We start from the raw sequence: 10,568 nt of genomic DNA, 5'->3' as shown, positions 1-10,568 counted from the left end.
AACTGACGAGCGGCCTCGCCCTCCACCCTCTTCCTCCATTCAAGAAGGCCCCTCTGTCGAGGCTCCATCAATCTCTACTTAGCAGAGGGTGGAAGCAGCTAGATTTTGGCAGCAAGGTACGACAATCGGCGAGGCGGCTCGACTCTGTGGAAGCTCAAAATGGTTTGTGGTTTCGTTGCTTATGACCCCTTTTCACGATTGTGAGTAATAACGAGCGATGACCCGTCTAGGACAAACTCAGGGTGAGCACCAGCTAGTACGATGAGGGTCTGTTCGGTTGATGTAGTTAGCCTGGTTAAGTCTTGCAAAACCAAGTTTTGGCCAGAGGGTTGTTTCAGATTGCTCAAAGTCCGGATCTTTGCGGGACGGCAAGAAGTTATCATGTGGGATTGATAGAGGGTCCTCTGAATAACAATGGAAAATTGGGGAGAACTCGTGGCGTGACTCTTAGACTAGCGCAAGATGCGATTACGGAGTACTTGCACTTCACTCGAGGCTTGCCCTTCATGGATGCAGAGTTTATAAGTAAGAATTCCCCTCAGTTCCTCGATAGACTTCTGCAGAAGGTCGATGCCCGGAAGGACATTGGTGCATCGATATCGCGGTTCTTACGCTATCATCCTATAAATGAATTCGAGCCATTTTTTGAGAGTCTGGGTTTGTGTCCGGTAGATTATGCTCGGCTTCTTCCGAGAGAGACGATGTTTTTGATGGATGATCAGCTGTTGTTGGAGAACTATCATGTACTTTGTGAATATGGGATTGCACGTGAGAAGATGGGGAGAATTTACAAGGAGGCTCCTGAAATCTTCCGTTATGATCGTGGGTTTATGATGTTGAAGATTAGTGCCTATGAGAAACTGGGGCTTAGTCGGTCTAATATGGCTAGGGTTATTGCCGCTAGTCCGTATCTTTTGACTGGAGATGTTGATAAGGACTTCATCGAGGTATTAGAGAATTTGAAGAATCTTGGCTTTCATTTCACAATGATTGAAGAGAATATATCTGAAAAGGATTGTTTTAGATGGAGTCAGATTCTTGAGCTTTTCTGTTTCTTTAGAAACATAGGTTGCAGTGAGGAGCAGTTGAGTGAGCTAATTAGACACCATCCAGGAATTTTCTTTGAAGGTTCAGGGGACAAGACATTTTCCCTCATTGGTTATCTGTTAAAATTTGGGTCCTCTGTATGTGAAATACGGTCAATGTTTTTGCAGTTTCCAAATGTCCAAGTTGGAAAGTTTTTGTCAAATTTGAGAAGGTGTTTTATGTTCCTCACTGAGATTGACATGCCGACTGAAGACATTAGCAAAATTTTACGCTCTCATTCCCCATGGTTGGGTGAATGTACTCTGAAGAAACCTAACACCGTATTTGCTAGGTTAAATATTGGAAAAAAGCGGCTTTGTAAAATCATCAAGGATGACCCAACAGAAATGAAGAATTGGGTTCTTGGATCACGAATTGAGCAACTACCTGATGTGAGTAAGAAATTGCTGAAGGTTAATTTTTTGTTGGGATTGGGATTTACTGATGATTTAACAAAGATGAGCGAGGCCGTCAAGTTATTCAGAGGCAAAGCTGAAGATCTTCAGGAGAGGTTTGATTGCCTTGTGAGCGCTGGTTTGGATCGGAAGGATGTCATTAAAATGCTGACAGTATGTCCCAAAATTCTTAACATGTCAAGGGATGTGATTGAGATGAAAGTGGATTTTCTCAAGAATCATTTGGGTTGCCCCTTGTCAACTTTAGTTAAATTTCCAGCTTTTATTGGTTATAAAATTCAGAGAATCAAACTTAGATATTCCATGTATAATTGGCTGAAAGACCAAGGTGCAGCTGATCCTGAGTTGGCCTTAAGTACTTTCATTGGATGCTCAGATAGGAAATTTGTTAGTCGGTATGTAAATCGACATCCTAGTGGCCCGAAAGTCTGGCAAAAGTTGAAGGAGGAATTTGTCTATGCAGAGTGTCTAGTGCATGCTTCTTGAATGAGTTTAGCAAGTGGGCAAGCGAGGTGTATGTTTATCTTGTATTCTAGACTAAAGCTAATTTATACATTTCTTCATTAGTGGCATGAAGAATAAGATGCCATTTTTTAGGGGCCTTGGCCTCTTCTCTTCCGGTGAAATCCTCTGTTGATTCAAAAACTACTCACAAATTGTCGGCAATGTTTGAATTCAAAAGGACTTTGCACTTGGAAAACCTTTTCAAAAAGTCTCTGGGTGTCATCATTTACATGAAGTGGTATTATCTGGCTTCATGAGGGATACTTTGTTTTCAGCAGAGAAAAAAAAAAGCATGGAAAAGCTGAATCACAGAAACATCGTTGATGGGAAAACTTGATCAATTGCATTACTATGTTTGTTAGTTCTTTATCGGTAGAGGCCTTACCATTAGTATGCTGCAGAAATAGTTTTGATTGAAAAATGTGGTCTGTATGGTTGTATCTGTAAGAGGGACCTCCACTTTAACACAAATGGTGTTGGACTAAAAACCCAATGCGCTCTGATTGAGGTTGAAATGCTATGCTACTGATTCATGAGAACTTCATATGACGTTACTTGTCCTGGTTCACGTCGAGTGCAGATGTCAGGCAGTCATTGTTTAGAGTATTGATAATTCGATTGCTTTGTGTTGCAATTCTTGCAATGACCCATCATCATCTTTGTTTATCGCTTTTTTATAATCATTCACGTCTGGAGTTGACTAGGGAAATCTTGGTATGTCCCCATGAAAATTTGTTCTTGTTAAGTTTTAGGGTACAGAGTTAAGCCCGCATTAGCCATATTGACGTTCCCGGATTATATGATGGGCTTAGCAGGCAAATTGCCCATATGTGTAAGCTCCTGATAACGTATGGAAACCCCTTCATAGCAGGGTGCGATCCAGATTTAAGCATTCTCGAACGGAAAATGACCAGGTATGGCGGATGAAATGTGTGGATTAAATGGTTGTTTTTGCTAAATCAACACTGGCAAGTACGGCACTGTGACTAACTATAATCTTCACGACTTTCTGGTGATGTCTCGAGAAAATGAACGATTCTCCTGAAGCGATTCATTTCTGCCGAAGTTTGCTCCAAGAAATATACCCATCCCCTGGTACCCCGAACACATGAATTTCACCGAGTCTATCGCACCGTGACTGGATAAATTAACACACCTGCATTGATCTTTATTGCCTCATGATAAGGGCTAGCGATATGATCGGGCCTTGAGTAATTTGCTTCGCCGGCAGCAGTATGTACGTGCATACTCAGGCCAAGTGTCTGGGGGAGTACCGTTGTCGTGCGGTCAGTTGTTAGAATCACAGATGCGAGAAGTGGACGCGATCGAACAGAAGGAATGCGGACCTTGGAAAAACCTAGACGTGATCGAGCAAGACGGTGGGCCTAGGAAGGACCATGCTTCAGCCCTGTAGCTGGGGAAGAGGGATGCGTGAGCATGGCGCCTCGGTCACTGTGGCTACACCAACAAGGTGGTGGAGCCAAGACAGACAGGTGCAACATTATTAAAACGTATATGGGAATCGTGCTTGCAAAAAGAATGAACCTTTCAAAAGCTTTTGGGTTTGTGGTTGTACGCTGATCTGTGGTGCAACAACCGATCCATGAACCGCTGATGAAATTTGACTAAGATGGCATCACTGGGCAAAAAACTTTCCGAAAAATCAGGATTCCCTATGTTTCTAGACGCAATATTTTCCCTTACTTCAGATGCTTATTGGCTCGAGCACACACGCAAGGACATAGCTGATGAGCAGACCTGTTAATCGGGCGTGGCAGGACGGGATGGTTGGGTGATAAATGATCCGACCTAACGCCCAACTCAAATAAACCCATTTAACCCGTTTTGACATATTTTCTACACAAAGCAATTCTAGCGACCCATACATAATTCATACTTAACCTGAGACCGATATTAATAATGAGTCATTCTTTACTTATTCAGAATCGTGCTTTTTACTCATTCCGAATAGGTTAAAGTCCCTTAACTCCCTTGGTCCAAATTGAAAATGGACCAAACCTACCCATTGTGCTATACTACCCCTAAACTTAAAAAAGCAATATGAGAATCATAGCTTTAAACTCGGACGGACCGTTTTGCAAATGGAAATATGGCATCCTACAGTTCCAACTTTGGTCCCCCTCGAACTCCTAGGGAAAAAAAATAATTCATCGAAATTCCTCTCGCTAACTACCATATGTTTCGAATCCACATCTTTATAGAAAAGGAGTCTGCAGAATCTCCACATACGCGCTCCATGAGCACGTCCCATGTTGATGTCGAGGAAAAGCGAACACCTTTTTCCACGTCTCTCATTTGTTTTCTGGGTTTCCCCCCGTCCAAAAGCTGCTTTTCCTTGATTTTCAATTAGGACCCGAAAAGATAAAAATGTAAATTGCAGCGGTCGGTAAGTTTCTATTCACGCCTCTGCTGCACGGCCTTGGAAAACACATCCTGAACAAACGACGTGAGATTATTGACATCGCATTCTCAAAATCTACGTTGGATTCGGCGCGTGGTCATGAGGTCAGGTTGGGAAAAGTGCAGTAAATAGAGTTCTTCCAGGCCAGAGCCCCCTTGGGAATTTGAATATTACGGTAAAAAGGCGTTGGTTCCTGTACTCACACCTCTCTATTCTTGAAATTTGTTTATTGTTTCTCCTACTAAATGACACTCGCCTTGTTCCCTCGTGACACACATACCGCTGTAGAGTGTAGACCCTTCTTTTTCCTCCTTTTCGGGTGCGCATAATTAGATCGATCAGGCCCTGTTGTGAACAGTTAATCGCCTACGATTTGTCATTAAATTTGACCGGATCGACCATCCTAAGGACCAAACCTATCGTGGTGATTTTACTTTACTGCAGCGGCACCTCCTGCTGATATACATTATTGTATCCTAGTCTCGCAGTGATTTTTGCGATTCTCTAGGTAAGAAGTTGACTGCCAGTATTCTGTGCAAGTTGTTTACTGGCATGCCTAAGTCTCTCGTTAAAATAAGGTGGATGTTTTTCACATGACACGGTGACGAGTAAGTGTACCAACGATTCTTCATGAACTGTAAGCATAATATCTACAACAATAAGACTGGTACTGGCACAAGATAACCATGGTGAAGCTGTATGCAAGATAAAAAGAAATTAGGCGACATGCATTGCACAGAAAAGTTACCTACTACCAAGTGGGCTTTCCTCTCTATGAGATTTCTTCGACCATCATTAAACTCAAATCGTTGAATCGGTTCAAGCCTAACCTGATCTAGGATGTAACTAAAGACACGGCGTAATTTATTTATCCACATAAAGATTTGCACTTTCCTTTTTTAATTTTTTGGACAGAGCACTTCCCTATTTTAAATGAGGTGGATAAACCCTGCAATTACAATACGATGAAAGTTATAAGTTCAAGCCTCAGCACCCCAAAAGCCAATTTGGGTTTTTCTTTTTTCTTTTTTTCACTTGCCACCCCACCTAGATTGAGTGAAGACTAGATATGACACTCGTGGAGTTGACAAATGGGACTATCACATTGGTGGAGGATAGGTCGGCTAGCAATTAGCATCATACATCACCAACGATACAGTGGATCAACTCTTTAGGACTGACATTGTTAGCTATGGTGTCAAGAGATTGCCGTGGATTAGAGTCACTAGCACAAGTCAAAGCCTCGATTTTACTGGTTTGTTAGACTATCAAGGTAACCCGAAGTCCTTTAGATAGTCGAATCACCATGCTATTGGGGGTGAATATGTTCCTTTAGTATCTATGAAGCAACGCAACTTGTCCTTTTTTGGAGTTCCTGAGTACAAAATCTTGCCGATGAAACTAGCTCCTTTGCTCTCAAGAACGACAACAGCGGTCATCCTAGCAAAGGTTCCACGACAACTCGAGTTCTGGTAGACTCATATCATTTCTCCACGCGTTTAAATGCGAGTTGATAGATGGAGCTAGCCAGGCGCAGACATTTAGGGCGCGTTTGGTAACGTTTCTGTTCAAAAATTGTTCTAGGGAACAGAAATAGAAAAAATTATTTCTGTTCCAAACAATTTTTTACCAAAAAGACGCGTTTGGTAAACTTGTTCCAAAAATAAAAATGAATAGAAACACGTTTGGTAAATTTATATTATTTTTTGTTTCTTTTAATTTTTTAATATTTTTATTTCATTTTTCCTTCTTTTTCTTTCTTTTTTTCTTCTTTTGGCCGGTCGCCGGCCCCCTGGCGAGGCCGAGCTTCGCCGTGGTTGGGCAAGGCTCGGCCTCGCCGGATCCGGGCGAGCTCGAGTTCACCTGACCATAGCCGAGGCCGGCGACCGGCCAAAGAAAAAAAGAAGAAAAAAAAAAAAAAAAAAAAAAAGAGAAGAGAGAGAAGTGTTTCTTCAAAAGTGTTTCTAGAACAAAAAATAATTTTTTTTTATTTCTCATTTCCGTTCTTTTTTTATTCTGGAAACAAAAAAACAGATTCCGAACAAAAACGCAAATAAACGCGTTTCTGTTCTTTTTTTGTTCCCGGAAAAAAAAAAAAAAATTTGTGTTCATGAAGAAGAAAAAATAACATTACCATGAGGGCCCTAGCAGACATCACGTTCCTAAACACAGGGCTGAGCGGACACTAGATTCTACTGTTCTTTCGTGTATGTTAAGGTAACGACAGACGTAGAGACCAGATAGCCGTTTCTCGAGTTAAACTACTCTCCCATCTCACTGGTAGGAAGCAACTAGCCGACAAGTGGTCAACGCTAGGTCAAAGTCCCCGCGTCGCTACATGCGTAAGTGCTCTGCGAGTGACTGCAAGCCATAAATCCCCTGCGACGAGCATTCACGGAACTTGCCAACGACCCGTCCTCGCGCGCCTCCCGTCTCATTTACGCCAGGGCTGCCGATTCCTGTGCTGCCCCTTCTTCTTCCGTTTCTCGCGAAACGCGAAGACGGTGAGTCGAAGACCCGTTAGACCTTGCTGCTATCATTACTTTTACCCATCGTTGTTATGAGCGTTGTCGTCGTTCAGAACCGTCCGGCCCAAATCGAGGAGCCTGTCTGCAAATGCATGTTACTTGGCTTCCGCAGGACTGCTTCCCTTCAGCCATAACTGCGGGGAATGGTCACGAATCATGTCATTAGATTCATCGCTAGGTTTTATCAAGACTTGTACGTGAGCGATGTGGACAACGCTGTCCGGACGGTCCTGCATCATATGCTGCTTGTACTGTTTTGTTTGTGGTTCCACATGTCGTGTTACACGATCAGATTGAATTCTTAATTCAGCAGTGGTGTGCGTATCTTCGTGCCATTTTTTCGTGTATGGATCTTGAAAAAACAAAATTGGTTAATAATAGCAACATGCACGTTTCGCTATCGACCGTAGTAGTTCAGAGCTAGACCGTTCGAGCCGCGCCTAGAGCGAACCTTGAGGAAAGTTTGCAATTGCCTCGTATGGGAAGACTTTCTAGTTCCTGCCTTCAGGTATGCCGGTGAGAGCACAATGATCGACTTGTGAATTCATCGAACATCTATATTATGATGGTCGTCCCTCCTCACCCTTCTATATATTATGTACACAAAAATGCCAATTATAAAGATAAAAATAAGAAATCAAATCTTACAAGATTGTCAAAGCCATGCCCTCTCGATTTCTTATTAGCTTATGGAATGAGGGACAGTGTCTCATTTGTATATTACCGTTGTGTTTGTTCGTTTAGAATGCGTTTCTTCCTGTCTTTTTTCAAATTCGTGTTGCTTCCTAAAAATCAAAATAGAAAACATCGGAGATTCTTATAATCATGAAAATAGTATAAAATAGCACCAACACTACTAAAAATGCCACACTAGCACACTCATGCCACATTTACTCAAAATTAATTTTTGTATCACAAAAAATCTCAAATTAATACAACCGTGCCACTTTTAGCCCAAGCTCATTTTGTGTGACAAAAAATCTCATACCGGTACATTTGTGTCATATTTATCCCAAATTAATATATCCGTGTCACGTTTATCCCAAATTTTGATAAATCTAGGATTTTTTGTGGTAATTGTATGGGTGCATCATTTGGAGTAAATGTGGCACGGTTGTACTAGTTTGAAATAAAAGTTAGTTTAGAAAAAATGTGGTACAAGTGGACCGGTTTGAGATAAACACGACATGGGTGTGTATTAGTTTGGAAGTTTTCATAACACAAAAATTAATTTGACATAAATGTGGCTCAAGATTAGTTCGAGATTTTTTTGATATTAACCATTTTAAATTATTATATTTTTTTTTTAGGTTCTTATGTTTCAAGAGATTTTAAATGTTTGATACTCCGAGGGAAAGAAAAGGATAAGAATTCAAAACAAAATCTATCATAAGAGCCAATAACTTATTTATTCATAACGTGTCTTGATAGACTTCTAGTTTGTAATCTTCATCACGATCTTGCTATGCAAGTTCTTGTTTTTAATCCTAAACATTTGAAACTTTCACGGCATAATGTTAGATACTCTGGGAGAAGAAAAGGTAAGAATTCAACAGAAAATCTATCAAAAGAGCCAAAAACTTTATTTATTCATGACGGGTCTCGATCGATTTTTAGTTTTTACTCTATTTCTCAATCTTGCTATGCACGAGTTCTTTTTTAATTTTAAACATTTAAAATTTTCACGCTGTAATGTTAGATACCATGAGGGAAAAAAAGGTAACAATGCAAAACTTTCACATCGTAACATTAGATACTCTAAAGTAGAGGTGAGCAAGATGGACCGACTAAACCAAATCGAATCGGCCCGTAAGTCCAATTCCCAGGAGTGCCAATTCAATTTCCTATTTCTAAAAGTGGAATTAGTGTCAAAGCAGTCCAATTCTCAATTCCAGGGGGAACTGGACCAACATTATATATATTATTGCCCAAAAAATTAAGGGAAGAGAGCGGTGTGAATGGTCTTACTAATTTGCTTCGCTCCCATTAGTGCTTAAATCTCTCGCTTTGTTTCTTATAATTCATATTTTTTCTTCTATTCCTCCCCCGTTGACCGACCTTTCCCATTATCTTCCAAAGAGAATATCCTTTGTTTGCTTTCCCTCACGACCAAATTCCCTTGCCAATGTGTTGCCAGAATAAAATGGAGACAATCTCTTTTGCTTCCCCTACGTTTATTGCCCATTTTTATGTAGTTTGGAGGAATTAATTCCTTTGATCATGCTAGCTGAAATTTGCCAAAGAAAAGCATGGAAGATTTCTTTGATCGATTGGTTGGATCTCTTTCTTTTCGACGAAGAAAGGCCAAAATCTCGCCCTTTTTCTTTTTTAATTTTGTCTTCATGTCAAATAAGTGATCGATCCCCATTTACTGGTTCCTAGGTGAAATCAAACTGGACTGGAAGCCAACCACCCCTATTCTGAGGGGAAAAATGGTAAGAATTTGAAACAAAATCTATCAAAAGAGCCAATAACTTTTTTATTCTTGCCGTGTTTCGATAGACTTTTAAAGTGTGCATGACAATCATTTTATTTCTATTTCAAAATAATTTTTATGTTTTAGACCTAATTCTGGAATAGAAATCCGTTTGATGATATAATTTTTTTTTTTTATTTCTGGAACAAAATTTGTAGTCTAGAAATAGGCTTGCAACAAAAATGAGAAATAAATTTTTTTTATTTTTTCAATTGTGAAATAGAAATGAAAAATAAAAACTTTTTTGATTGCACATCATCTCTACTAATCAACCACCCACTCACCACAATCATCAACCACTATCTCGCCACTGCCGGTCGCCACCGTTGCCATCGCCTACCATTTGGGAATGAGAAATTTTATGATGAGATTCTATTCCGATAACATAAATTTTGTATTGTTATCAAACAAAATTTTTACTCAAAAACTCATCTATAAATAAAATAGAAAAATTTATTTCTCTTTCAGAAATTAATTTTTGATCATAATAATTTTTATTTGCATCCTTAGTTTTTATGCTTTATCTTAATCTTGCTATGTGCATGCTTTTACATCCGAAACTTTCACAACTTGCGAATTTTGTTTGTTTGTTTGACTCTAACTAAGTCACTTTCAAATTTTTGCTCTGTTTTTCTGTAGACGTGTATGGTGAACTCCAAAACGTCTCCGCTTCCGACGCTCTAAAAAGGTAAGTAGTCGGACTTCCTACCTTTCCCTTTCCAATGGCTAGTCGTTGGGGCAACCCCGGTTATTTCAAAATGTGAAATATTGACATATAGATTTACATGTACTTTTTAAGATTTTAGAAAATATTTTAAATTAAGAAAAGAAAAGGTTTTTTTTGGGCCAGAGGAGGACTTCGACCTTTTTTTTTTCTTCCACCCAGCAACAATGATGTCGAAAATGGGCAACAATGATGAAGGGCCCACTGAAGTCTGCACTGGGACCCTAACTAATCAATACTGGTGTCATTTTGGAGCTTTCTCAACAGTACTTCCATAAATGTGGAATGGACCCAGCGGTATCAATTGCAGTCAGATCCCTCTTGTTTGCATCTAAATTGGTAATTGCAGTGACTTGGATGCTGTCACCCATTTTTCTGTAGCACATTTATTTCAAATTAATTTGTATATTAT

The 10,568-nt window shown here is 40.0% G+C and overlaps 1 protein-coding gene across 1 annotated transcript; it reads left to right on the top strand.

The window, feature by feature from the left end:
• The first annotated feature begins 217 nt into the window (after positions 1-217).
• Positions 218-2,183, top strand: LOC104445769 (transcription termination factor MTEF18, mitochondrial). The gene is made up of 2 exons (XM_039299780.1): positions 218-242; positions 301-2,183. The coding sequence occupies exons 1-2, from the start codon at positions 218-220 to the stop codon at positions 1,986-1,988; spliced, it is 1,713 nt and encodes a 570-aa protein (XP_039155714.1). The 3' UTR covers positions 1,989-2,183.
• The last annotated feature ends 8,385 nt before the right edge of the window (positions 2,184-10,568 follow it).

This window comes from Eucalyptus grandis, chromosome 1, assembly GCF_016545825.1.
Source record: "Eucalyptus grandis isolate ANBG69807.140 chromosome 1, ASM1654582v1, whole genome shotgun sequence".
NCBI classification, from domain to species: Eukaryota; Viridiplantae; Streptophyta; class Magnoliopsida; order Myrtales; family Myrtaceae; genus Eucalyptus; species Eucalyptus grandis.
This window is presented reverse-complemented; position numbering and strand designations above follow the sequence as displayed.

Excerpts from the sequence above, each read along its gene's own strand:
- LOC104445769 (XM_039299780.1), top strand. The coding sequence starts at position 218 with ATGACCCGTCTAGGACAAACTCAGG. Across the intron at positions 243-300 it reads CCGTCTAGGACAAACTCAGG|TCTTGCAAAACCAAGTTTTG; the intron begins GTGAGCACCAGC and ends AGCCTGGTTAAG.